This window comes from Mauremys reevesii, unplaced genomic scaffold, assembly GCF_016161935.1.
Source record: "Mauremys reevesii isolate NIE-2019 unplaced genomic scaffold, ASM1616193v1 Contig112, whole genome shotgun sequence".
Taxonomy (NCBI): Eukaryota; Metazoa; Chordata; order Testudines; family Geoemydidae; genus Mauremys; species Mauremys reevesii.
Window position 1 is genome coordinate 211,453 of NW_024100730.1, and position 26,795 is coordinate 238,247.

A 26,795-nucleotide genomic window follows, 5' to 3' on the forward strand; every position below is an offset into this window, starting at 1 on the left:
GGCCCTGTGCTGCACCCTGTACTTCCCACAGAGGCACAAACACACAGAGGTATTTCCTTACCTTCATACAGGCGGAGATGCCATCTTCAGTCACTGTTTCAGACAACAAGTCACAGTAATGGTGGATAGTATTTCCTAGACAGACAATGAATCTCATGACTTTTCAAATCCTTTGCTTAAAACTGCGAAAGATGCAGCCATTCTCCCAAGACAGCCCTTGGGAAATTAAATACATTCCTTACATCTGTTCACAAAGCACATTAGATAAAGCATCAGAAGCCTAGAAGTCACTGAGAGACTGATTTCCAAAGGAGATTGAATTCACATCATGCTGGTTTCCCCAAGGCGCAGCCAAAGAGGAGTTGTGGGCAGGGGAAGTTGGTGCGATCGATACAGCTAAGTTGCTCCACTCATCTTGGAAGTCATGTTAATCTCTCTCTCTCTCTCTCTCTCTGTCACACACACACACACACACACACACACAGTTTTAAGATTCTGGTGCTGTGAGAGGGAACAGAGCAGCAGTCTAGAAAAGGGCTTTGAAGGAAGCAGGTCAAAAAAGCTCAAGTGAAGTCGCTCTGCTTACCAATGAACAGGGCTGCAGAATGTCTGATTGTTGTCTGTGAGCTTTCCAGGTATTCTAAGGCGTGGAACAGGAATTTGGGGATGTGGCTCTTGTTGTTCTGCATCTAGGAAGAAAGAAGGAAGAAACGCACAATATACAAATGACATGTTCTTCCCACAGGGACTAGTCCAGGGAAGCCAAAGCATAGAGCCAGGGCATGGCAACAGCCAGTATGAGCCCATACGCCATAGCAGCACCTCTCTGGAGTTACTGTTGTGTTCTCCAGAACCTCAGCTTTTGTTTTCAGAAAGTTTGCAGGTCTAACAGTTCAGGAGAAAAATTTCAAAAATGTGAAGGGATTGTAACTCCTGCAGAAATGAACCAGCAGAGAGCCTGGAATAGAGTCCTGCCACCCGATGGAAGCGGATGGGTACTCAGGGTGTGGGGTTAAAAAGGTCTCCCTCAAGTCCCCATTCACCACTCTGAAGGCACAAGGAATTCACCTACCAAGCACTTCCAGGCACACTTCCGGAGCTGTGTGGAGCCATCCCAGGCCATGCTGCGGAACAGCGTCTTCAAATGAGCCCACCTGAGAAACACTGCGCAGCGGAAGAGCGTCAGTTTGCATCTCTGCAAGAGAAGGTGAGACCAAGAGGGTTCTCACTGAGAGAGGGACAGTCTGGGGGACATGGAGCCTTCCCGTCACTTGTTCTCCTGCTTTTCCTGCTAGTGGAGGAGATTCCTGTCATTTGTTGTACACAGGAGTGTGCTCAGGAGAGGGAATTGGCTGGAGCGAGCCAGAGCCGTCCTGTCTTTGGATGGTTTGGAGCGGTTGACCAGGGCCCTGCGCTTTGGGGGGCCCCGCACTTCAGGGGGACGCAGGACGTGGGCCATGCTGGGGCCAGGAGCAGTACTCCCGGTCCCACTATGCTATGCCCCACCTCGCCAGCGCCCAGCGTCGTTTGGGAAATGAGGGGGTGGGGCTTTGGGGGGAGGGGAGGAATAGGGATGGGGCAGGGGGCGGAGCAGGGGTGGGAAGAGGTGGGGTGGCACTTGGGGGAAGGGATGGAGTGGGGCTGGGGCTTAGGGCAGAGTAGGGGGTGTTGTCCCAGGCCCTGTGCCCCTCTATGGACGGCCCTGGAAAGATTCATAAGAGATCTCCACAGCTCAGTCCTTAGGTGCAAAGAGACTGCATGAGAGCGTGAGTCAGCTTTGGGATCCCAAAGAGTCGGACCAAAGGGCCGCCAGATCAGGCTTCCCTCCACATCCCAGTTGGCCCAACAACAGAGGGCAACGTCCGGTGAATTCTGGGAAGCTGGGACCTGGAGAAGTTCTCTCAGGAGCTCCAGGGAAGAAGTCAGGGCAGCTGCACCCACTTTCCAGAAGGCTGTGGGCAGATATCAGCTCCCTGAACTGAAGGGGCTCTTACAGATCTGTGCTCCTTTTCTTTTGCTGCCTCTTGTTATGAACCTTTGGATGCAGCAGCCCAAAGGCCTGAGGCCCGTCTTTGCAGGAGAGGGTCAGGGCTCTTTCCCAGAAGAAGGCTTTTCTTCCCAATTGTGCTGTGTGCTGTGAGAATGGATGAGGCACTGGGCTCCAGCATGGAGTGAAGCAGGGAGGAGAAGACTCTGCTTGGGCAAGGGCTCTGGCCATTAATGGAGTGGGGGCCCCAGGAGATTCTGGCTCTTTACTCTTAAGGAAATAATGACCGTGGCACTTACCAGTGTCACACTCTCATCCGGTCTTCAAGGTGCAGCAGGAGCGGGAGCAAGCAGTGGATCATCTTCTGCTGCACGATGGGTTTGTCCGGGTCCTTCACGCTGCTCACCACGTTGCCAAGCAGTAAAATGGCAACGGAGCGCACGCTGTCCCTCTCCTGGCAATGACACACAGGGAGTGGGAAGCCCGGTTAAAGCCAGGCAGGATCAGAGCATAACGTGACAGAGTCATAATCCACGCTGCTCCGGTTCCCCCGTGTTAACTGACTTGGGTCGCGGGAGCAGTGAGGCCACCAGGCCAGCGCCATAGACATCTTGTGTAGAACAAGGCCTGAGACACTGTGCAGGGCAGTGCAGCCCCATGGTGTCCTAGACACAATTTCTGTCTGGAGAGCACAGAATCCTAGACCCCTAGAAGCTTAGGGGAGAGGGAGGGAAGGCTGCTGGAGACTGGTCTGGGGAAGGGGAGGAGCAGCTGCTGGAGCCTTACAGGGAGGTGCTGCTACAAAACACAGCAGTTCTTTTGCTCCTTGGTGCCCCTGAGAGCCGGGAGATTCCCGACCCACCTCTTTCCTGCTGGGAATCTCCACCTCTTTGGGGCCGGTGTTCTCCAGACAGCTGGTCATCTGCCCAGTGCCAGGACCCCTCTCCCCGAGGCCAGGCGGCAGCAGGGGCTGGGAGCATGGCGCTGATGCTGAGGTTTGCGGAGAAGAGCTCTGACAGGGAGGTGGCTGAGCAGGAGCATCCCCACCCCTGGCAGGGGCACCCCTTGGAGGCTTCATGGCAGGGCTGAGGGTGGGAGGGAAGGGGATGGGAAGAGAGAGACAAGGGCACCAGAGACAGGCGGGGGGGGGGAGGAATGGGGTTCTCCTGTGTTTCCCAGCCTTACGTCATCAATGAAGGGGCGAAGGCTGACTGCAATGTCCTGGGAGATGGAGCCAAGCCCCTCCCCATCCAGGAGGTAGATGATGTCTGCAGCTTGATGCATGGCTCCCATGACACGCCCTCTATCCGTGTCACAGAACATGTCCATGATCGCTGGCAGCTGGGCCCGTAACGAGTGCACCTGCAGCAATGGAGAAGGCAGCTCATTACTACCCTGGATGACAGCCTGGGGCATATGCTGGCCCATCCCACTCCCACCTATGAGACACCACGGCTGGCACAGCCGCCCAATGGGGCACAAAGTCATTCTCCTGTCACTCTCTGCCAGCTGCTCACTGTAACCTTTGTCTTTGCTCACCCGCCTCCCCCACTGCATCACATCTGCAATCAGGGGTCAGCTCACGGGAGCAGGGACCACGTCGTGCCTTGATTTGCTCAGTAAAGCACCTCCAACATTCGAGTGCTGTGCGTTAAACAACAAGGCTTGTGTGGGGATCTCGCTCTCATTGCTGAGCGATTCAATAGACATCGGCTTCCTCGGTCCCCCAGGCAATCCACGCCCCTCACCTTTTCTGGCTGGAGCACAATACTGCCAAGGCCTCGCAGACTGAGCCGACGTACAATGGGGTTTTTATCTTGGGTCCATTCCATGAGCTGTGCCTGGAGCTCTGATTTTGTCAGTATTGTCTCAATGGAAGGACTCTGGAGAAACTGGAAAGAGCCAAATCAACATCGGGTTGAGGAGCAGAGGTCTTCCTGTGGGGTCTGTCCCCTGGACACTCATCTTTACCAAATGGCCACTTACTCCCATACAACGTCTCCGGTGTGTAGGGAGCCAGTTGCTGCTCTTTCAGTTGGCTCATTCCCAGAACTTAGACTAATGCACAAGTCACAAATAAACCCCCAGGGAAAGGGGAATCTCCAGGCCCCACTGAGTGCCATGGAGAGACCCCTGGGGCAGAAGAAAAGCAGAACCCCAGGAAAAGGTGAGGAGAGAAGCATGGCCTTGGGGCACCGGAGAAACATCTCCTCTTGTCACAGGATCCCACCTAAGTACATCCAGCCAGGAGCGATCTCACCCTGTCTCTCCCTCCCTCTCTGTGCCATGCCCCACCACCATCCATGTGCGGAGAGGAGCTAGCTGGCTGGAAGGCTGCTGAGCTGCTGACAATGTGCCCAGAGCTTACTGGCCTGAGCTGCTCTCCTGTCAACTAATGAATCTCACCTCAGTGCAGAAAGTTATGGCGATATTTCTCTGCTCCTCCTCCTTCTCCCTTTGAACAGTGGTGACGGCCTCTCTGAAGACGGCAGGGAGCTGAGGTTCTCAAACTCGATCATGGCTCTGGAACATGGAGCAGAAAGTCCCTTGTGGTTATCAAGGGGGAGAGAGAGTTCCTCTCTAGTTGCTGGGCTGAGATGGCAGCCTGGAACAGAGGAACATTTCACACGGAAATCCCATTCCCAAGAGAGACCCACTGAAGAGGAAACTTTGGGCTCCTACCTTGCAATCACGCCAACACCCTGCAGTAGTAATATCGTGAGGCTATCATGTCCCAACCCTGCTGAAATTGGATGCTGGCAAATTCCTTCCAGTATCCGGGCATGGAAAAAGAGTCTTCACAGCCTCCACCGACGTGCTAAAGACAAAAATACCAGTGTCAGGCAACGAGATCAGCCCCAATCATGGCAAAGCTGCACACGCCCTGGCACACACAGCATGGACAGCAGGAGCTAGCCTCCCCGAGGATAGATCCAGTGTGATATCATGGTGCTCCCCTGCCCAATGGGCCCTGTCGACACTGCAGTTTCATTGAGTTTGTAACCAGTTAGTGACACTGTAGCTTCTTAAGATGGTTGATGTCATCACTCAATGCGGTTGAATACTTGATTCTTTACTGTGACAGGTAACAGGACTCAAGCGGGCATGTGGGGCCAGATCCTTAGTTGGTGTAAGTGAGCCTGGGCTAACTATAGCACCCGAACAAATGATGGCCATGAACAGCCTACATGTGTTTAGCAGAGCACATCTGTTCTTCCTTTTCCTTTCAGTCATTACCTTAGGGGGTTGAGGCAGCTGGATCCCTCCTCGGGGCTGGATGTCGTGCTGGCCATGTAGGTCCTGGCAAGTGCAGATCCATCACATACTGCACTTGCCTGACGCAGAGGATGAGCATCTGGGGATACATTTCCAGGATGGCTTCTCGGTATCCCCATAGGAAAAGGACCTCGTAAATGGTCCTCATTGCCTGGAGGGGGGGAAGAATTTCACTCCACTATCCCAATCTGCCACCTGCCCCCATTGCCATTCGCTATTGTCCTTTTCTCGGGTCTCATTTCCTCCCAGCCTATTACAAAGAGGATTGGCTCCTGAGAGGAGGAGACATTTGGAGGGTCCTGAACCTTCACCCATTCCTGGAACGGAAGCAGGATGGAGCCCTACGGAAAGGTCAGAGGAGTCTGGATGATGTTATTCCCCATTATTTCGCTTAATGGTGCAGACTCTGTGCTTTGGGTTTCCAGCCATGACTGCACGGGCTGAAACCATCCTGAGGAGATCTGTTCTTGTAGACCCAGTGTTTCTGGCCCAGTCAAAAGTACTGGACATCTCATGATCCCATGCTGGGAAGATTTCTAGTCACAATTTAGAGAGCCAGAAACCTGGATACTTCCAAGAGACACCCGAACTGCACCTGCTCACTAAAGAGCCACCTAGAGCGGCAAACAGAGCCAGGGCACCAGCAGATAAACCGCTTCAGATCAGTAACTTTTCCTGGGTGAAGCTTTATTTACACCTCTTTGGTTTGCTAGCAGGTGGCCAGGACACACTAAGGCCTGGTCTGCATTACAGAGTTATGTCAATGCAAGGCCCCTCACCCAGCATCACCCTAACTATGGAATTTCCTTCCCATTGGCAGAACTGCCCCTTGGTGCCAAATTCATAACTCCACCTCCATAAGTGGCAGAGAGTCCAGGTCGATGCAGTGTCAGTGTAGACACAACGTCGCGTACGTCAACTGGCTTTCAGGAGCCTTCCCACAATGCCCCACCCTGACCGTACAATCGAGACGAGCGCTTCTGGTGAGGACGTGCACTGCCGACACAAGCAGCAAAGTGCAGACACACACAAGGGATAGAATTGCTGTGGCGGCTGTATGCCGAGGTTACGCAGGTCGGCTTCATTGTGTAGTGGAGCCGTGGCCTGAAGCTAAGAAGGGGTGAAGCTCACAGACACACACAGATGCACTATCCGTCCCGCGGTTGCGGGTTCTCAAAGTGACATCTCAAACCTCACTTACAGCCAGAGACACATTGCCGCTCTTCTCCTCCCGGTGTCTCTGCTGGAGCTTGTCCAGCAGCTGCTGCAGCACCTCCTGGGGAGCTGTGGTTCTTCCCCCAGGGCCTTCCACAGCTCAATGGCACATCTGCAGATTCAGAAAGAGAAGTCAGACCTTCCCTGCTTGGCCACCTCTTGCCCTCCCCAGGGAGAGGCTTGGAAAACGGGCAGGAAAGGCGTCTGAGAGAGGAGACACCGATTGGTGCAGGGAGGCTGAGGCAGGGCAAGTCCCGTCAGAGAAGGTTGTATTTATTCCTTTCCCTAATGGGTTGTTGTTCCTGAAGCTAGCACCGCTGTTTCCAGGACAGTGACCATGATCTGACCACCGAGTGACCAGCACAGTGTGACCACCAGACTGTGCAACATTCTGCTCTGTTACGCTAGGCTCAGTCCCGAGGAACTTGCCTGACCTCAGTGCAGTTCCTCTGGCTATTTGGGGTGTAACTGAGACCCAGCATTTGGCCAAGTGTCTCTTAGCAGCTGAATCCTACTGCAGTGTGGTGGACGGGTCAGACACTGACTCAGAACATGCCCTGATAGGAGAGGGTTCAGGGGAGATTGTACTGCCCAGTGTGACAGAGCTGGAAGGAAACTAGTACTGAAATCCCCCTCCTCTCTTCTCTCCATTCTTGCTGATCTAACCGCTCCTGGTCCCCCCAGGCATCCGCACAGGAAGACTGCAGACAGATCCAAAAGGCTTCCAGTCATTTAACTTCCAAGTTTGGTGAGGAAGGTCGGACATGGTGGTCAAGCCCTGGGGACACTGAGAACTAGGTTGGACAAACCAAGAGCAAATGGCCTGGATTTAAGGTCTTCAGGAAGCTTGACTGAAATTCTGTGCCAACGCTGCCGAGTTTCTATAGGTTCTGAGCACAGACCCTGGAAAGCACTGGGGCTGCTTCAAGGAATTCAAACCTGAAAGGTTTACAAATCAAACACTCAAATCAATATGAAAACCAACACTGTATTCCTCTGGTAACGGAACTGGGTAAGAAATTCAGTTTCTTTCATGCTGCTCTTCAATTCTCTCTCCCATGTGACACAGATTTGTCTATGGTCAGTGCAGAACTGCATTGCAGAGGATGCTGAGGAAAGACGGAGTTTTGACCTCTGGCGAGGGTCCAGTTGGGTTTCACGGCCCCTAGGCACATGGAGACTGTATTATAAACACCTCAGCTGGATGACTCTGCAAAGTGATCGGCAATAACCAGCAGGACTCAGGGTTCACAACGTATTGAGATGAAAAGAGGCACTCACCCCTCTCAGAGCTGTTCTTGCCGGCTGTCTGCAGACTCAGGCAGGCTGCACTGCATTTACGCTCTGGTCATGTGTGGATCATTTATTTATTTATTTAGTTTGCAACAATTAGGTCTGGAACTTTCTGTCTGAAGAGATTTACCTCTGCTGCGCAGCGCCATAAGGATGAGTGCATTTTTTCACCACTTCCTCAGCCATGGAATAACTAGGGATCTGACTGCAGGTAACAATCCTGCACTGGTCCCCAGCGGACGGACAGATGGACCTCATGGACCTTTTCCATCTCTGCCTTCTCTCACACAATAGGGAGCAGCCAGACCTCATGACCCAGGGATGTGGAGTGAGCCCCAAAGTCATTTATTGGCCCTGTACTGGACGGGAGAGGAAGTGGGGTGACCCATAGAAATCAGGACAGTGCTGGACTTCCCCAGAAAACTGGCACGTCTCCATCCTGGGGAGTGCAGGAGGAGGGTTGGCTCCTCAGTGGCTGGGCCTGGGCATCTCCTCTTGGTGAGCCTGGACAGCTCTCTGCACAGCAGGAAACTCCCTCCAGCTGCGTGAGCCCGACGGACCCTTCCCGGACTGTGGCCTGTCGGTAGGAGCAGGAAGAGAAATAATGGCCTGAGGTGATAACAGAGCAGCTCCCTACCTGTCCGAGGACAGCGTGTGTGCCACACAGCTCAGAACCACGTCCTGGGGGTGGGAACGAGCCAGCAAGGCCGTGGCCCTCAGTGCTGCTTTTCTGGCTCTGGGATGACAGACGTTGTCCAGCCAGATTAAGATACGTCCCACGACGTCTCCAACCTGGAAGAATGCCAGAAAGTTGAGGGATGGATTTATCCATGAGTGACAACCTCCCAGGTAACCCCTCCTGGCAGCCCTGCAAGCCGCCTCTCACCTCGGTTGCCCATCTTGGCTCCTCCATAATCTGAAGAAAGAGGCTTTGACAAGTCCAGGAACCCCAGCCTTCCTGAGGTCTGGTTTAGTACCTTAAAGCTCAGAAACACACACAAAAGACTTCCCCCAAACCTTACTGTGGGCACAGCCCAAACTCCCCTGCTATCCCAGGGCCTTCCCTGCCTTAGCAAACTGCTCTCAGCCTGCTCTCAAGGGCTTCCCTGCAGGAGCCTTTCCTCCATCTCTGCAGCTTCCTGCTGATCTCTCTAGCACAATCAGTTCCTCCAGGCCCATGCTTCTCAACCCAGTTTCCATTGTGGGCCCCATATGTGCTGTGTGGGGCACGTCCAATACCACCTGTTTGGCCCTGAGGATGTCCCAGGTAGAGAAGCGCTGCTCCAGACCCAGCTGGTTCCACTGATGTACCCCAGAGCCCATCCCAGAGATGGCAGGCAGGGCTAGTTGGACGGGGCTAGCCAGCTCCAGGCCCCAGCCCTAAGGAGAACCTCTACACTGCGGGATTTTAAAACCTGCCGTAACCAATCTCAAAGCCGGGTCTCTAACCTCGGGCTCAGGCTATGGCACTGGGAACAGCAGTGCAGACCTGGAGACTTGGGCTGGAGCCCAGGCTCTGAAGCCCCCTCCTCCCCAGGCTTCAGAGCTCCAGTTCCAGCCCAAGCCCAGAAGAGGCTGCGTTGCCGTTTGGCCCCACTGTGCCAGCCCTGGGAGCCCACGTCCATAGGGCCAGGCTTTCCGGCTCCTGCTGCAGAGTTTGCAGCACAAGGTAGACAGACCCGAAAGGGACAAGCCGCCCCCTCGGGCTCTTCCATGAGGAACTGGTCATTGCTCTTTCCTCTCTCGAACAAGGAGCAGGAGCTACAACCCGGGTGGCTGGATTCTGGTGCCCTGTTCTGCTAGCAGGAGTTAGAGCCCTGCACAAATCAATCTCCTGATTGAGGGGCCATTTGTTATCTTCCCCCTCGGACCTGCTGGAAACAGGGAACTCGGACAGAGACAGGGACGACCTGCAGGAAACCCCAGGAACAGGCAGGTTTGGGGAGGAAGCTCAGGCTCAGGATTCTGTTTGTTTATGAGTCTCCGAGTTTCCAGGAAAGCCAAAGCCCAGGAAGGGAATAAGTCTGCACTTAGGCGCCATGGGCAGGCGGTATCTGGGGAAGGGCAGGAATGTCACCTATTTCCAGGCCGAGCGATTGAAGGCAACAGTTAAAGGACTGTAGGGAACGTGAACCCTGATTCCTTTCTCGATAACCCCACCTGCGCAGGCTTGGGCAACTCAAGGAGCTCTCTGGGCTTCAGTTTCCCCAGGTGTCAAATGGGTTGAATTCCTACCTCCCAGGAGGGTGGTGGAGCTTCATTAATCAGGGGGAATAATGACTCTGAGAGCCTCCTACCCAGGGGATGTAGAAATGAAGTCTGCCAGAAACCTCCCTAGGCCAGTCTAATTCACGGGGGAGGCACTCAGATCCTGTGGGGATGGGCAGCAGGATCAGAGCTAGGGAGAGACAGAGAGAAAAGTGCAAAGCCAAATTCCTCCTGATCCTTCAGCTGGAAAAACAAGGCCCCGCAGCATGTCTGAGGAAACCAGTGTGGAGGCCCCTGGGCAGACTAGGTAAGTGCTGCGCTGCCAGGGCTGGGGCTATCGCTCCCCTTCAGTGGGGCTGGGCTGTCCTCAGGGACGTGTCAGAGCTCCAGCGGGCAGAGAACAGGTCAAACACCTCACGCCGCGGATCCCCGCGGCCAAGCGATGAAGGGAAAGGGGCTCAGCCAACCTTCACAGCACCATGCCCGTGTGTCCCAGGAACAGTTTCCTAGGAGAGGAAATTCTCCCCTCCCCCTCTCTGCGCAGCATCCCCCTGCCCCACGGCGGGAGTCTCTTACTCTCTCCATCTTGTCTCCGTGTAGAGACACGATGGTCCTCAGCTCTTCCTCGGCGGCTTGAAATCGCTCCAGGGTGGGTGTCGTCAGACCCTTCACGGCTCTCATCAGCAGGGCTTGGAGCTGGGCTGAGGGAAGCTGCTCCCCGGGGGTCTGCAATGAGAGGGACAGAGCCTGTCGGGACTGAGTATTTCCATCGCTCAGCTGCCCTGGAACAGTCTGTCCCGGCGGGAGGCTGGCAGCGCCCCGTGAGCGTGGAGACTCCGGCTGAGCCCTTTCTTAACAAACCTCAACAGGTGCCGAGGTTTCCTCAGTCTTTCATACGCTTCCCCTCCCCTGCCTGAGAAGAGATGGGAGCCTCTCAGCCGGTGCTGGGACCCCAAGGGCACCCCATTTCCTCCTCTCTAGCCCTCCCCAGGAAGCCCAGCTTTTGCTGAGAAAGCCTCAATGGCCTGCAAAGCCCAGTCAAGTTGCTTGTTGAGTGCAGCCGAGGGTCCCTGCAGAACCGGCCCCAGGTCCCACCCCACCCCGCCCACCTGAGCAGATGGGCGCAGCAACTCTAGCAGCCCCCGGTCGCTGCGAGGACAGGCCCGAGAACAGGGCCCCAGCGGCAATGCCTCTTCCTTCCCACCCTGCAGCGTGTGGTGCTGCCACAAAACAGGCAGGAATCGCCGGCAGGACAGAAAGTAGCTTCGACTGAAGGAGCAAGTCTGCCTGGCTGAGGAGAATCCCAAACTGTGGGCCTCTGGGGCCAGCCCCCCGTGGGTCAGAACTCACTGGGCACAATGTTACTGCAGGGGGACTGGTTCCAGGGTCACCTAAACCCAGGGCCTGGGGTGCTGAAGGCCTTTGCCCTGGTGTCTCAGGCACCTCCTGAGTGTTACTGCAGCTGGCCTGCGTGGCTGGATTAGCCCCGTCTGTCCTGGACGCCAGCAGCTGAGGATGCAGTAGAGCACACCAGAGCGACACACTCGCATAGATACTCCTGGCAGAGGGGATCCAACCTGGGATTTCTGGAGTTTAGTGCAGGAGCCTCTCCGCAGCAGCTAAAACCCAACTGGCTGTTAGCTAAGGCTCTAGAGCAGACTCCTTTGATCTCTGTCTCTAAGTGGTCCTGGTGCCACTAGACGGGCCAGAACACCCCACCCAGCAGGTGTGTGGGTTACCCCTACAAGTGCAGGGAGGGGCCTGGTAGGATTTTCAGCAGTGCCTGTGTCCCATGGAGAGTGCATCAGAATCAGGCACCTGAGTCAGGCACTTCTGCGAATCCCACTAAGCACCTCTGAACTTCCTGAGGTGCCTGAACCCCTTTGTCAACCTGGGCCTCGTTCAAGCAACCCAGAGAAACTCGTAAAGACTGGCTGGAGTCGATCACACTTGAAGAGTGTTTCCTTTCAGCTCCTGAGCAAGGGGCAGGTAGGTCTCCTGTCAGAGATCCCAGCTCCGGGAGATATTAATACACCCAGCAGGGGAGGCTTTCCAATAGCACAGTCACAAAGCGTCATTACCATGGTCATATGGGAGCTGCTTGGTAATGAGGGGGTGGGAGTGCGCTCTTCTTCCTGCTCTTCTGGGCTCCCTTTTTCCCACTTCCCCTGCGACTCCGACGCCTCCTTCTTCGTCCCTGGAGCAGAAAGAAACATTCGTAACATTTCCCTTTTCCATGTAGTATCCCTGCTTTACAGAGGATGGAGGTCGGGCCCAGAGCCCTGAAGTGAATTGCCCAGGGTCAGACTGAAGGTTGTTGGCAGCTAAGCAGAGAACTCCGATCTCATGGATCTTTGCTGGGGGCTTTTACCACACGAGGCTTCCTCGGACCTGGGGGCAAGTTTCTTTTCCATGGTGTTTTCTACTTGTCCCCTCCCCTTGCACACCTTCCCTGTCAGTGATGGGCAACGGGCCTCATTTGCATTTAACCCCCCAAGAAGTAATGGCTCAGCTCTGGTACGGTTCCCAGCTGGGACCTCTGGAGCATTTTACTGATGAAATGGACCCGATCCAGGAGACAAGAAATGATTTCCTACAACGTCCAGCCTCTCTGTTCTCCTTACAGCCCGGAGCAATGTTAGTACTCCCCACCCCACAGTGCCAGACCCCCAGAGGGGGGGTGACCTGACACACTCAGCTCTCCCCACCTCAGAGATGGACCTCGGCCACCCTTGCCAAAAGGATCTGGCACTAAATGGATTCCAGAGTCTGAGGTACCCATCAGGGCCGGCTCCAGGCAGCAGCCGAGCAAGCTGGTGCTTGGGGCGGCAGATTCCAAGGGGCGGCAGTCCGTCCAATCCCATTTTGGGTGGGGGGCTTTGCTGCTTCCGCTGCCTCGGCAGGTTTTTTTCTTTTTGGTTTGTGGCAGCGCAGAGGAGGGGAGCTGCTGGGAGCGGTGCCAGGTCTGCAGCAAGCCCAGCAGCCCGCCCACCGGAGCAGCGTGGAGCCCTCCCAGCAGGCAGCGCGAGCACCCCACTTAAGGAAGCCCTGGCCGCCCCCCTTGTCTCCACCCCCCACGCTAGCTGGAGTGTGCACTCCGCTGCCCGGGGTCTGCAGGGCTCGGAGTCCCCCTGCACCCGTGTTCCCGTCGCCCCGCAGGTATTTTTTTTCTTTTTGGTTTTTTATTTTTTCTTCCCTTCGGTGCTCCAGCTGGCTGGGCGGTTTGTTTCGCACACACCCCCGCCCCCCGCTGCTCTGACCGGCCGGCAGGTTTCCTGCTGCTCCCTCCTTTGCTGCTATGTCCGGCAGGTTTGTTCACTCCCCTTCACTGCTCCGGCCGGCTGGGCGGTTTGTTTCGCACACACCCCCGCCCCCCGCTGCTCCGACCGGCCGGCAGGTTTCCTGCTGCTCCCTCCTTTGCTGCTATGGCCGGCAGGTTTGTTCACCCCCCTTCACTGCTCCGGCCGGCTGGGCGGTTTGTTTCGCACACACCCCCGCCCCCCGCTGCTCCGACCGGCCGGCAGGTTTCCTGCTGCTCCCTCCTTTGCTGCTATGGCCGGCAGGTTTGTTCACTCCCCTTCACTGCTCCGGCCGGCTGGGCGGTTTGTTTCATGCCCCCCCCCCCGTCGCTCCGACCGGCAGGTTTGTTTCGCGCCCCCCCCTTCACTGCTCCAGCCAGCAGGTTTGATTCATCCCTCCCCCCGCCCCCTTCGTCACTCCGACCGGCCAGCAGGTTTCCACCCACCCCTTGCTGCTCCGGCCAGGAGGTTGGTTTCCCCACTTCGCTGCTCCGGCCGGCCGGTTTGTTTGAGCCCCCTTGTTGCTCCGCCCGGCCGGCAGGTTTCCCGACCCCCCTTGGATGCTCCGGCCGGCTGGCTGGCAGGTTGGTTTCCCCTTTGCTGTTTCCGCGCTGGCTGGCAGGTTTGTTCCCCCCAACCCCATCGCCACTTCGGCCTCTGCACAATTTTTTTTTGCTTGGGGTGGCAAAAAGCCAGAGCAGCCCTGGTCCCCATCGCTGTCCCGTGAGAAGGCCCTGATGTGTAAGGCTTGTTGGGTGACTGGTGTGAGTATTCCTCACATGCTCCTCGCTAACCATGTGGATTGAATCCTCACCTGTAGGATCCAGTTCAACTTTCCTGTATCCTCCTGCAGCTTCACCTCCTCTGACTCCACCTGGTTCTCAGCTGCTATCTTCTTCCGGGACAAGTGCCTCCACCTTCTTTGTGAGGAAATTGTTCTCTCCTCATCCCTGTCTGCCATCGAGGTGTCAGATTGGCTACAGACACAGAGTCTCTTCATGCCTGACAGGATGGACCATGAACATTTCCTTCTCTGGGGCTTCTCTGGCAAGGCCTGTTCTTGCTGGCTAAAGTCAGAGCATGCCTCCATTGCTACAGGTTGGACAAGCACTTTGTGCACATGGATCTCTCTGTGCTCCCTAGAGATGAGTCTTTGGAAAAAGGAATGAAGCCTGGAATAGAAAGAAGGAGGACAATGGTTTTTCTGTCATTCTCTAAAGGAAGGGAATTAGTTTGCCCAGGATTCACAGGTCCAGGAGACCGGTCTTTTGAAGCCATCTGCTCCTCTAATAGCCAGGACTGGTTCATACAACCGAGAACATAAGCAACCCAAGACCACCCATCCTGGGTCCAACCAAAGGTCCATCTAGCCCATTATCCTGTGTTCAGACAGTAGCCAGTGCCCCAGAGGGAATGAACAATACACCTACATTAGACAATCATTACATGAGACAAAAGGTTTCTATTCCCAACGGGAAGGCAAGGAGTGCATTGGGGCAACTCCAGAGGAAATACTATTTATGGAGATATCAGTCTAAATTCTACACCAGTTTTGTTATCTTCCCTTTAGGTGATACCCTGGAAATTCACCCCCACTCGTCTGCTGAAAGTTAAAACAGTGGAAATCTGCCTCCAGAGAAGGTGAGAGGCTGGCGCAGGAGGGAGCTGAAAGATGCCGACGTTCAAATCAAAACGGAACGTTGAGACCTGACTGTTGCAACCCTGGCCCCCACCAGTCCCTAGGACATGGGTGGCCGACCTGAGCCTGAGAAGGAGCCAGAATTTACCAGTGAACATTGCCAAAGAGCCACAGTCATATGTCAGCAGCCCTCATCCACTACCGCCCCAGCCCCCGGCATCTCCCTCCCACCGGCAGCCCCCCCAATCAGCGCCTCCCCCTCCCTCCCCACTCCTCCCGCCCGCTGCAATCAGCTGTTTGGCAGTGCGCAGGAGGCTGTGGTGGGGAGGGGGGAGGAGCGAGGGCATGGCAGGCTCGGGGCTAGGGGCAGGGGCCGTTGGGGAAGGGGTGGGGTGGTGGCAGGAGCTGGGGCAGAGCCGGGGGTTGAGCAGTGAGCACCCCACAGCGTATTGGAACGTCAGCATCTGTAGCTCCAGCCTGGGAGACAGCGCCTATGCCAGGAGCTGCATAGTAACCTCTGAAGAGCCGCATGCGGCTCCGGAGCCAGGTTGGCCACCCCTGGGCTAGGAGAAAGAGGCACCAACCTGCCATGTGCGATCTAAGGAGCAGAAACAGAATCTGGGAATTACCTTCTGTAAAAACTCATCTTCGTTCGAACACCTGTGGAAATAGCTGATTCAAGAAGTTGTTGAGAGATGGCTAGTCCGCGTCTATCAGCAGCTCCTTGGGTCACCAGCCGTTGTCAACCAAGCCAGTTGGCAGACTGAAGGCCGGGCAAGAATGCTGAAGCAGAACATTCTTTGCTGTTGGGATACATGACATCACAATAAATTTAACCATAAACACACCTGGACACCCACCCAGAGAGACACACACACAGAAGAGTTTGTAACATTAACAACAGTGAGAGAGACACCCAAAATCTCTAGGGATTTTGATTTGGAGGAGGGGGATTATAGACTCCAATTGCATGGGTGCTCTGGGCGTGAAGCACCCACAAGGAAAAATTAGTGGGTGCTTAGCACCCACTGGCAGCCAAGCTCTGCCCTGCCTGCAGTGCATCTCGCATGCAAGTGGCCCCAGTGAGCAACTCCTCCTGCTCCCTCCCAGCACTTCCTGCCCACCACAAAACAGCTCTTTCATGGAATTCAGGATACTCCAGGAGGGTCGGGGCGGAGGGGGAGATGGTATACTTGGGGGAGGAGATGGAGGAGAGGCGAGGTGGGGTGGGATAGAAGTGGGGCGAGGTGGAACAGGGTTAGGAAGAGAGGGGCAGCGGAAAGGGTTGTTTTGGGGGGGCAGCGGGGCAGACCTGGGATACGGTGGGGCGGTGCTTTGGGGAAGTGGTGGAGTGGGGGAGGGGCCTGGGGCAAAGCGTAGTTGAGCACCACTGGCCAGAGGGGAAGTTGGTGCCTACTGAGGATGGACAAAGGACTGATAGACTCATAGAAGATGAGGTTGGAAGGGACCTCAGGAGGTCATCCAGTCCAACCCCCTGCTCATGGCAGGACCAACACCAACTAAATCATCCCAGCCAGGGCTTTGTCGAGCTGGGCCTTAAAAACCTCTAAGGATGGAGATTCCACCACCTCCCTAGGGAACCCATCCCAGTGCTTCACCGCTCTCCTAGTGAAATAGTGTTTCCTAATATCCAACCTAGACCTCCCCCACTGCAACTTGAGATCATAGCTCCTTGTTCTGTCATCTGCCACCACTGAGCACAGCCAAGCTCCATTCTCTTTGGAACCTCCCTTCAGGTAGTTGAAGGCTGCTATCAAATCCGCCTCACTCTTCTCTTCTGTAAACTAAATAAGCCCAGTTCCCTCAGCCTCTCCTCATACATCATCTGCCCCAGCCCCTAATCATTTTCCTTGCCCTCTGCTGGACTGTCTCCAATTTTCCACATCCTTTCTGTAGTGGGGGGGCCCAAAACGGGACACAATACTCCAGATTTGGCCTCATCAGTGTTGAATAGAGGGGAAAAAATCACCTCCCTCGAGCTGCTGGCAATGCTCCTACTAATGCAGCCCAATATGCCGTTAGCCTTCTTGGCAACAAGGGCACACTGAGAAGCTTGATATGAGTTAGCATCCACTGTAATCCTCACGTCACTTTCTGCAGAACTGCCGCTTAGCCAGTCGGTCTCCAGTCTTTACCAGTGCATGGGATTCTTCTGTCCTAAGTGCAGGACTCTGCACTTGTCCTTGCTGAACCTCATCATATTTCTTTTGGTCCAATCCTCTAATTTGTGTAGGTCACTCTGGACCCTATCCCTACCCTCCAGCATATCTACCCCTCCCCAGCTTAGGGTCATGTGCGAACTTGCTGAGGTGCAATCCATCCCATCATCCAGATCATTTATGAAGATGTTGCATAAATCAGCCCCAGGACTGACCCAGCGGGGAGGGTGGAGAAGAGGAGGCACACGGTGAGCAGCAGGGACCCCAGAGACGGGGTGCAGTGGAGGAGAGGGGGAACTCAGCCAGGCAGCAGTGGGCAGATGGGGTTGGGAGAAGTGGGGAAGCAGATACAGGAAGAGATGGAGCACAGGCTGGGCACTGGGGCCCAGGCATCCGGGGCCTGGTTGGCGGCAGCTGTGCCAGGGGAGGCTTCCCCCACTATTATACCCACCGCCTGTGCTTCCACTGAGGGATCTCCAGAGTGTCAATGTTCCCCGGGCTCGCCTTCCTGACAGGCCTGAGCAACCAGAGCTTGTCACTAGACCACGCACAGCCTCCCCGTGGGAAGCGTATGGACCCAAACAGGCTGGAGACAAGTTATCGCAGAAATCACTGGGGACTCGGGGAGCATCTTCAGCTGAGCAGGGTGACACACCCCACAGGAGCTGAATTTCTGACTCGGGGCTGAGTAGTGCAGGGTGGATGCGCAGCACAGCTGTGAGGCTGTCTGCTGCGATCGATGCACCAGGGTCGATTTAGTGGGGGTCTAGTGAAGACCCACTAAATTGACAGCAGAGCGCTCTCCGGGCAACTCTGGGACTACACCGGGAACGACAGGAGTAAGGTAAGTCTCCCGTCGGCCCAGCACAGCGTAGACACAGCAGTAAGTCGACCTAAGCTACCTCGAATCCAGCTGTGTTAGTCATGTGGCTGGAGCAGCATCAGTTAGGACGACTTACTGCGGTAGGAAGGACACAGTGGGAGGGGCAGTGTGGGGATCTCTCTGCCATGGTGCCCTGGGGCTGAGGGGTCTGTGAGAGGGGCAGTGTGGGGTTGGTCTGCTTGGGGGCTGGGGGGGGGGGGGTGGGGCTGGGGGGGTATCTGTGTGCCTGGGGGCGTGGGGGTTTGGGGTCTGTGGGAGGGGCAGTGTGGGGATCTCTGTGCCATGGGGCCATAGGGCTGAGGGGTCTATGGGAGGGGCAGTGTGGGGATCTCTCTGCCATGGGGCCCTGGGGCTGAGGGATCTGTGGGAGGGGCAGTGTGGGGATCTCTCTGCCATGGGGCTCTGGGGCTGAGGGGTCTGTGAGAGGGGCAGTGTCCGGGCTTGTCTGCTATGGGGCTTGGGGTGTGTGGGAGGGGCAGTGTGGGGATCTCTCTGCCATGGGGAATAGGGCTGAGGGGTCTTTGGGAGGGGCAGTGTGGGGATCTCTCTGCCATGGGGCCCTGGAGCTGAGGGGTCTATGGGAGGGGCAGTGTGGGGTTCTCTCTGTCATGGGGCCCTGGGGCTCAGGGGTCTGTGCAAGGGTCAGTGTGGGGATCTCTCTGCCATGGGGCCCTGGAGCTGAGGGGTCTATGGGAGGGGCAGTGTGGGGTTCTCTCTGTCATGGGGCCCTGGGGCTCAGGGGTCTGTGCAAGGGTCAGTGTGGGGCTCTCTCTGCCATGGAGCCCTGGGGCTGAGGGGTCTGTGGGCGGGGCAGTGTGGGGATCTCTCTGCCATGGGGCCCTGGGGCTGAGAGGTCTGTGAGAGGGACAGTGTGGGGAATTAGAGGATTGGACCAAAAGAAATATGATGAGGTTCAGCAAGGACAAGTGCAGAATCCTGTACTTAGAACGGAAGAATCCCCTGCACTGCTACAGACTAGGGACCGAATGGCTGGGCAGCAGTTCTTCAGAAAAGTACCTAGGGGTTACGGTGGACGAAAAGCTGAATATGATTCAACAGTGTGCCCTTGTTGCCAAGAAGACTAATGGCATTTTGGGTTGTATAAGTAGGGGCATTTCCAGCAGATCAAGGGATGTGATCATCCCCCTCTATTCAGCACTGGTGAGGCCTCATTTGGAGTACTGTGTCCAGTTTTGGGCCCCACACTACAAGAAGGATGTGGATAAATTGGAGAGAGTCCAGCGGAGGGCAACAAAAATGATTAGGGGGCTGGAGCACATGACTTATGAGGAGAGGCTGAGGTAACTGGGATTGTTTAGTCTTCAGAAGAGAAGAATGAGGGGGGATTTGATAGCTGCTTTCAACTACCTGAAAGGGGGTTCCAAAGAGGATGGATCTAGACTGTTCTCAGTGGTAGAAGATTACAGAACAAGGAGTAATGGTCTCAAGTTGCAGAAGGGAAGGCTTAGTTTGGACATTAGGAAAAACTTTTTCACTAGTAGAGTGGTGAAGAACTGGAATGGGTTACCTAGGGAGGTGGTGGAATCTCCTTCCTTAGAGGTTTTTAAGGTCAGGCTTGACAAAGCCCTGGTTGGGATGATTTAGTTGGGTTTGGTCCTGCTTTGAGCAGGGGGTTGGACTAGATACCTCCTGAGGTCCCTTCCAACCCTGAGATTCTATGATTCTATGATCTCTCTGCCATGGGGCCCTGGGGCTGAGAGGTCTGTGAGAGGGACAGTGTCGGACTTGTCTGCTATGGGGCCTGGGGTCTGTGGGAGGGCAGTGTGGGGATCTCTCTGCCTTTGGATGCTAACATGGGAGGGGAAAACATTAAATCTTCTCTCCCCATCCCTTTACACCCCTGTCCTTCCTCTTCCCCCCTTCCCAGCAAGAGTCACCCTCTGCCCTTGTCTCTCTGATGCAGAGACCCCCCACCGACCAGTCAGAGAAGGACCTTGCCCCTGAGGAGAAGGCTGAGGAGAATGAAGACCCAGCCGCAGAAGGAGAGGAAGAGGAGGAAGAGCTAGAGACAGAGGAGGAGGAGAAGCAGGAAGAGCAAGTCCTGATCACAGAAAAAGAGGAGGAGGTGGAGGACCTAGCCATAAAAGAGGAGGAGGACTTGACCACAGAGGAAAAGGACGAGGCGGACATATCCGTAGAGGAGGAAAAGGAGGAGGATGAGAACTTGTCTGCAGAAGAGGAAGAAGAGGAGGAGGAGGAGGAGAACGTGTCTGCAGAAGAGGAGGAGGTCAAGCACCTCTCCACAGAAGAGGAAGAGGACTTGACCACAGAGACGGAGGAGGAAGAAGAAGGTAAAAGAAGAGGAAGAAGAAGGTAAAGGAAGGACGTGGCCCTGGTGGAGGAACACCTGATCATGGAGCAAAAGGAAGAAGAGAAGGACCTGGCCATGGAGCAGCAAGAGGAGCACCTGCCTGTGGAGGAAGAGGAGGAGGACCTGGCCACAGTAGTGGAGCACCTGGCCATGGAGCAGGTGGAGAGGAGGAGGACCTGGCTACAGAGGAGGGAAAGGAGGACCTGAATTAGCAGGAGGAGAAGGAAGAGGACCTGGCAATGGAGGAGGACGAGGATGTGGCCATTCAGAAGAAAGAAGAGAAGGAAGAAGAGGTACTGGCTATGGAGGGAAAGGAAGTGGAGGAGGATTAGGACTTGGCCCCGGAGAATGAGCAGGAGGAAGAGGACCTGGTCACAGAGGAGAAGGAGGAGGATGTGGCCATGCAGGGGGAAGAAGAGGCGGAAGAGGAGGTAGAGGACCTGGCTATAGACTAGGAGGACCCAGGAACAGAGGAGGACGAGGATGTGCCAATGCAGGGGGATGAAGAAGAGAAGGAGATGGACCTAGCCCTGGAGGAGGAGGAGCAAGAGGACCTGGCCAGAGAGGAGGACGAGAAGGAGGAAAAGGAGGAGGAGAACCTGTCCAGGGAGGACCTGACCATAGAGGAGGAAGTGGAGGAGGGGGAGGACCGGGCCATGGGAATGGAGCATGTCGTCATGGAGAAGAAAGCGGAAGAGGATGACTTGGATGAGGAAGAGGATGAGGAGGGCAAAGCCAAGTCCTCCTCCACCTCCATGGCCAGGTCCCCCTTGCCCAGATGCATAAATAGGGAAGTAATGAGTAGGAGCAAGGAGGGGATCTTACCTCTCTCTATAGCATTGGTGAGAGAGATAATGGAATGGTGACGTCCAGTTCTGGTGTCTGTGTTTTTAAAGGATGGTGTTAAATTGGAGAGGGTGCAGAAAGAGTCACACAAATGATCTGAGAGCTGGAGAAAATGACCTACAGTGAGAGACTCAAATTGTAGGTGGGTGAAATTTAATGGCCTGGAACATTCAGGAGATCAGATGAGATGATCCAATGGTACCTTCTGGCCTTAAGCTCTATGAAACTCTATGAACCATCGTCTCCCCCCCCCCCGCTCCGATGTGCTTCACCGCACAGAAGGGTGGCTGGACAGCCTGGAATGGCCCTGCTCCAAAGCGGCCCTGGCGGAGAAGACAGCAGTGAGTGAGAGACGGCTGTGGGGACCTGGCGGGAGGGCAGGAGACCTTGGACAAGGAGGGGGCTCCCTTGGCAGGGAAGCAGATCGGTGGCACTGGAGAGGACAGCAAAGAGCAGGGATTCCTGGGGCTGAGGACTGGGCAGCAGCCCAGGGGACATTCTGGGCGGCCGCGCTGGGGGTAGGTGGGAATCGTGGGATTGGGGGGTAAGGCGAGGCTGGCGGTAGAAAGGTAGGGGGCAGCTGTGAGAGGCTGGGCCAAGTGGGAAGGGAAGGAAGGAATCGGGAGGACAGGGCCCAGCTGTGTTGCCAGAGGATCCTGCTGGCTGTGTCTGGGCAGCCTCTCTGGGAAGTGCCCAGGGGTCAGTAGGGCCTGAATCTGACATTCTCCTTTGGGTCTTACAGGAACTAACTGAGAGCTGCCCCAGGACTCTGGGCCCAGCTCTGTCCTCCAGCTCCATGGACCGCACGTGAAACCTCCCGTACCAGAAGCTCCTGCCTGGCTCCCCCAGCTCCGGTGCTGCTCAGTCCAGAGACGCTGCCTCTTCCATGGCCAGGTTCTCCTCCACCTACTGAACAGCCTGCGGTGATGGGTAAGGGAACCCATGGCCACACGGAGACACCATGGGCACGGATGGGGATTGAATCTGGGCCCTTCACCATCACGGGCACAAGCCTGCCAGGCTCCCATTCAGGTAGCCATGGAAGGCTCTGCCTGCAGACACCCCCTCTCCATTCCCACTGCCAGACTCTTGCCTGCGGTGACAACGAAGGAGCAGGAGAACTCCTGGGGGAGAACCCCCGGGCTGCACAGTCGGGTGTCAATATTGAAAGGTGCCTTTTGGCCTCTAAGTGCCTCTTTTACTCGGCTGTTTAGCCATGGGGGCATTTTTTTTATCCTTGCACGGGTTTGTTTTTTGTTTGCGGTGTACATTTAGTGTGAGCCTCTAGTACAGTGTTTTTAAACAGTCTCCGTGCGCTTGGCTGGCATTTCACCCTGGCATGTTGCTTTTAATTTCCATTTAACGAGCCTGCTCACGTCTGGGCAGTTCCCCTTTCTGAGGTTAAATGCTCCTGTGGTGGGTTTCTTGGGCATTTCCCCCTCCAGGGCTGTGCCATGTGATTCCATCAGGGCTGTGATTGCAGAAAGTAACTACTGCAGCGTGGGGGTTGCACGGTGAGAGCTCACACCGTGCACTCTCCTAAGCAGAGAACGTCTCCAAGGACCGGCACTGCGGTACCGCTCCTTGCCAACACCGCCCAGATCTGCTGCATGTGCCCTGTCAGCCAGCAGGGGGTTGGTCTCTATTGTCACAAACGGGGGATAAAAGGACTCTCCTTATCCATGTGAGGGCATTCAGCCAGTATTCACGGGGCGCTGGATGTCATCCGGCCCCTTGGCAGCTCTGAGCTCAGAAGGACAGTGGGTGAGTGTTTGGGAAAGAATTTCTACTGATTTCCCGTTGGGCTCCATCCAAAGCCAATAACTAGGGCTGTCAATTAATGGCCTTTTGATCGCACTGTTAAACAATAATAGAATACCAGGTTACATGTATTATCAATACTTTTGAATTTTTTTATACTTTCAAATATATTGATTTCAATTACAACACAGAATACAAAAACAACGAGGAGTCCTTGTGTCACCTTAGAGACTAACAAATTTATATGGGCATAAGCTTTCGTGCATGCTTTCATCAGATGCATGGAGTGTAACAGACAGTAGGGAGGTATAAATACACAGCGTATGAAAAGATGGGAGTTGCCTTACCAAGTGCGGGGGGTCAGTGCTAACCAGCCAATTCAATTAAGGTGGAAGTGGGCTAATCTCAACAAGGGGTGGAAGCATCCACCAAGAAGGGGTGGAAAGCATTTTTGTAGTGCTAATGAAGCCAGTGTAAACAAGGTGGCCCATTTAAAACAGTTGACAAGAAAGTGTGAGTATCAGCAGGGGGACATTAGATTTTTAGCACACGGAAGCTTATTCCCAAATAAATGTGTTAGTTTCTAAGGTGCCACAAGGACTCCTTGTTTTTGCTGATACAAAACGTTTTTGCTACCACTCTGAAACCAGATCTTAAGTGGTTTCTCTGCTGGTACCCTGGCTCAGTTGCCTTCAGCTCTAGGTGGCCCTTTAGTGAGCAGGTGCAGTTGGGGTGTGTCTTGGAAGTATCCAGGTTTCTGTCTCTGTAAATTTTGCCTAGAAATCTTCCCAGCACGGGATCATGAGATGTCCACCACTTTTGACTGGGCCAGAAATACTGGGCCTATGAGAACGGATCTACTCTGGATGGTTTCAGCCTGTCCAGTCATGGCTGGAAAGCCAAAGCACAGAGTCTGCAGCATTAAGAGAAAGAACGGGGAATAACATCATCCAAACTCTTCTGATCTTTCCACAGGGCTCCATCCTGCTTCCAGGAGTGGGTGAAGGTTCAGGAGCCTTCATATGTCTCCTCCGCTCTGAGGAGCCAATCTTATTTTGTAATACACTGGAGAGGAATTGAGACATGACAAAGGACAATAGCGAGTGGCAATGGGGGCAGATGGCAGACTGGGATAGTTGAGTGAAATTCTTCCCCCCCTCCAGGCAATGAGGACCATTTACGAGGTCCTTTTCCTATGGGGATACCGAGAAGCCATCCTGGAAATGTATCCCTAGATGCTCATCCTCTGCATCAGGCAAGTGCAGTATGTGATGGATCTGCACTTGCCAAGGACCCCTGAGCAAATCTGTGGGCCTCTGTCCCAGAACGTGGACAGAGCCACACCAGCAGCACATGGGACCAGGCACCGCAGGATGTCAGTGTCACAGGTAAACAGGAGGAAGAGGGACCAGTTCAACTGGTTCTGTGGGCACAGTTAGGGGCCTCCATCTACATGGGAAAAAGAGAGCGCCAGAAGACACCTCAGGTGGTGTAAACTGACACAGCTTTGCTCGCTTATGCCAACTAAGGATCTGGCCCCACATGCCTGCTTGAGTCCTGTTACCTGTCACAGTAAAGAATCAAGTATTCAACCGCATTGAGTGATGACATCAACCATCTTCAGAAGCTACAGTGTCACTAACTGGTTACAAACTCAATGGAACTGCAGTGTCGACAGGGCCCATTGGGCAGGGAAGCACCATGATATCACACTAGATCTATCCTTGGGGAGGCTAGCTCCTGCTGTCCATACTGTGTGTGCCAGGGCATGTGCAGATTTGCCATGCTTGGGGCTGATCTCTTTACCTGACACTGGTATTTTTGTCTTTAGCACATCGGTGGAGGCTGTGAAGACTCTTTTTTCCATGCCTGGAGACTGGAAGGAATTTGCTGGCATCCAGTTACAGCAGAGTTGAGACATGATAGCCTCCCGCAATTACTACTCGCAGGGTGTTGGCGTGATTGCAAGGTAGGAGCCCAAAGGTTCCTCTTCATTGGGAATGGGATTTCCATGTGAAATATTCCTCTGTTCCAGGCTGCCATCTCAGCCCAGCAACTAGAGAGGAACTCTCTCTCCCCTTTGATAACCACAAGGGACTTTCTGCTCTATGTTCCAGAGCCATGATCGAGTTTGAGAACCCTCAGCTCCCTGCAGCTTTCAGAGAGGCCGTCAGCATTGTCCAGAGTGAGAAGGAGGAGGAGCAGAGAAATATCGCCATGACTTTCTGCACTGAGGTGAGATTCATTAGTTGACAGGCACAAGTGGGCTTTCTGGAGAGCAGCTCAGGCCAGTAAGCTCTGGGCACATTGTCAGCAGCTCAGCAGCCTTCCAGCCAGCTAGCTCCTCTCCGCACATGGATGGTGGTGGGGCATGGCACAGAGAGGGAGGGAGAGACAGGGTGAGATCGCTCCTGGCTGGATGTGCCTAGGTGGGATCATGTGACAAGAGGAGATGTTTCTCCGGTGCCCCAAGGCCATGCTTCTCTCCTCACCTTTTCCTGGGGTTCTGCTTTTCTTCTGCCCCAGGGGTCGCTCCATGGCACTCAGTGGGGCCTGGAGATTCCCCTTTCCCTGGGGGTTTATTTGTGACTTGTGTATTAGTCTAAGTTCTGAACCAACTGAAAGAGCAGCACCTGGCTCCCTACACACCAGAGACTTTGTATGGGAGTAAGTGGCCATTTGGTAAAGATGAGTGTCCAGGAACAGACTCCACAGTAAGATCTCTGCTCCTCATCCAGATCTTGATTTGGCTCTTTTCAGTTTCTTCAGAGTGCTTCTATTGCCACGACAGTGACAAAATCAGACCTCCGGGCGCAGTTCATGGAGTAGATCAAAGACACAAATCCCATCATACGCAGGCTCAGTCTACGGGGCCTTGGCAGTATTGTGCTTCAGCCAGAAAAAGTGAGAGGCATGGATTGTCCGGGGGACCAAGGAAGCCGATGTCTATCGAATAGCTCAGAAATGAGAGTGAGATCCCCACACAAGCCTTGCTGTGGAGTTAGAAACTCTGTGACTCCTTCACTCCCTCTGCAGCTGGCCCTGACCCAAGCCTGTTTTCCCACCTGGAGCTGACCCCTGTAGCCAGGTCCCATCTGCTTCGGTTGGGTGGCAGGACTCTATTCCAGGTTCTCTGCTGGTTCATTTCTGCAGGAGTTACAATCTCTTCACATTTTTTAAATTTTTCTCCTGCCTCTGTGTCCTGCCTGTGCGGACTCTGCTCCGTTTGCCTGTGCGGTCGGCACATCGGCTGTGTACCCCGCTGCTGCTGTCTGCGGCCCCCGCTGCACTGCAGGCGCTGTGGAGTTAGAAACGCTGTGACTCCTTCGCTCCCTCTGCAGCTGGCCCTGACCCAAGCCTGAGAGGGTCCGGTTGTTTTCCCACCTGGAGCTGACCCCTGTAGCCAGGTCCCATCTGCTTCGGTTGGGTGGCAGGACTCTATTCCAGGTTCTCTGCTGGTTCATTTCTGCAGGAGTTACAATCTCTTCACATTTTTTAAATTTTTCTCCACAACTGTCAGACCTGCAAACTTTTGTTTTTGAAAATGAAAGCTGAGGTTCTGGAGAACACAATAGTAACTCCAGAGAGGTGCTACTGTGGTGCATGGGCTCATACTGGCTGTTGCCATGCCCTGGCTCTATGCTTTGGCTTCCCTGGACTAGTCGCTGTGGGGAGAACATGTCATTTGTATATTGTGCATTTCTTCCTTCTTTCTTCCTAGATGCAGAACAAGAGCCTGTCATAAACAGATAGTTAAGGGTTAAGGTCCCTTTTACCTGTAAAGGGTTAACATGCAGTACCTGATGACCACCTGACCAGAGGACCAATCAGAGACAAGATTTTTTTCAAATCTCTGTGGAGGGAAGCCTTTGTCTG

At 54.7% G+C, this 26,795-nt stretch overlaps 2 protein-coding genes and 2 long non-coding RNA genes across 7 annotated transcripts; 2 read left to right on the top strand and 2 right to left on the bottom strand.

Annotated features, from left to right (window-relative positions):
• Positions 1 to 529: 529 nt before the first annotated feature.
• LOC120392753 lies at positions 530 to 2,308 on the bottom strand. Its single transcript, XR_005591775.1, has 3 exons — positions 2,287 to 2,308; positions 1,073 to 1,195; positions 530 to 689 (listed from the first exon to the last, which is right to left on the bottom strand). It is a non-coding gene; the product is annotated as an uncharacterized LOC120392753 (long non-coding RNA).
• LOC120392749 (cilia- and flagella-associated protein 251-like) lies at positions 849 to 20,485 on the top strand. 2 transcript variants are annotated; one of them, XM_039517487.1, is made up of 2 exons: positions 849 to 1,207; positions 19,869 to 20,485. In XM_039517487.1, the coding sequence occupies exons 1-2, from the start codon at positions 1,145 to 1,147 to the stop codon at positions 20,316 to 20,318; spliced, it is 513 nt and encodes a 170-aa protein (XP_039373421.1). In that variant the 5' UTR covers positions 849 to 1,144; the 3' UTR covers positions 20,319 to 20,485. The 2 variants fall into 2 exon arrangements, with proteins under 2 accessions (XP_039373421.1, XP_039373422.1); XM_039517488.1 differs by having other exon boundaries at positions 19,905 to 20,485.
• LOC120392752 lies at positions 6,488 to 21,996 on the bottom strand. The gene is made up of 7 exons (XR_005591774.1): positions 21,982 to 21,996; positions 15,547 to 15,720; positions 14,093 to 14,450; positions 12,061 to 12,176; positions 10,556 to 10,705; positions 8,409 to 8,563; positions 6,488 to 6,590 (listed from the first exon to the last, which is right to left on the bottom strand). It is a non-coding gene; the product is annotated as an uncharacterized LOC120392752 (long non-coding RNA).
• Positions 21,962 to 26,734, top strand: LOC120392750 (maestro heat-like repeat family member 5). Of its 3 annotated transcripts, none has more exons than XM_039517489.1 (4): positions 21,962 to 22,329; positions 24,751 to 24,888; positions 25,037 to 25,154; positions 25,680 to 26,734. In XM_039517489.1, the coding sequence occupies exons 2-4, from the start codon at positions 24,839 to 24,841 to the stop codon at positions 25,746 to 25,748; spliced, it is 237 nt and encodes a 78-aa protein (XP_039373423.1). In that variant the 5' UTR covers positions 21,962 to 22,329; positions 24,751 to 24,838; the 3' UTR covers positions 25,749 to 26,734. The 3 variants fall into 3 exon arrangements, with proteins under 3 accessions (XP_039373423.1, XP_039373425.1, XP_039373424.1); XM_039517491.1 differs by having other exon boundaries at positions 21,983 to 22,088; XM_039517490.1 differs by lacking the exon at positions 21,962 to 22,329 and adding an exon at positions 24,029 to 24,307.
• The last annotated feature ends 61 nt before the right edge of the window (positions 26,735 to 26,795 follow it).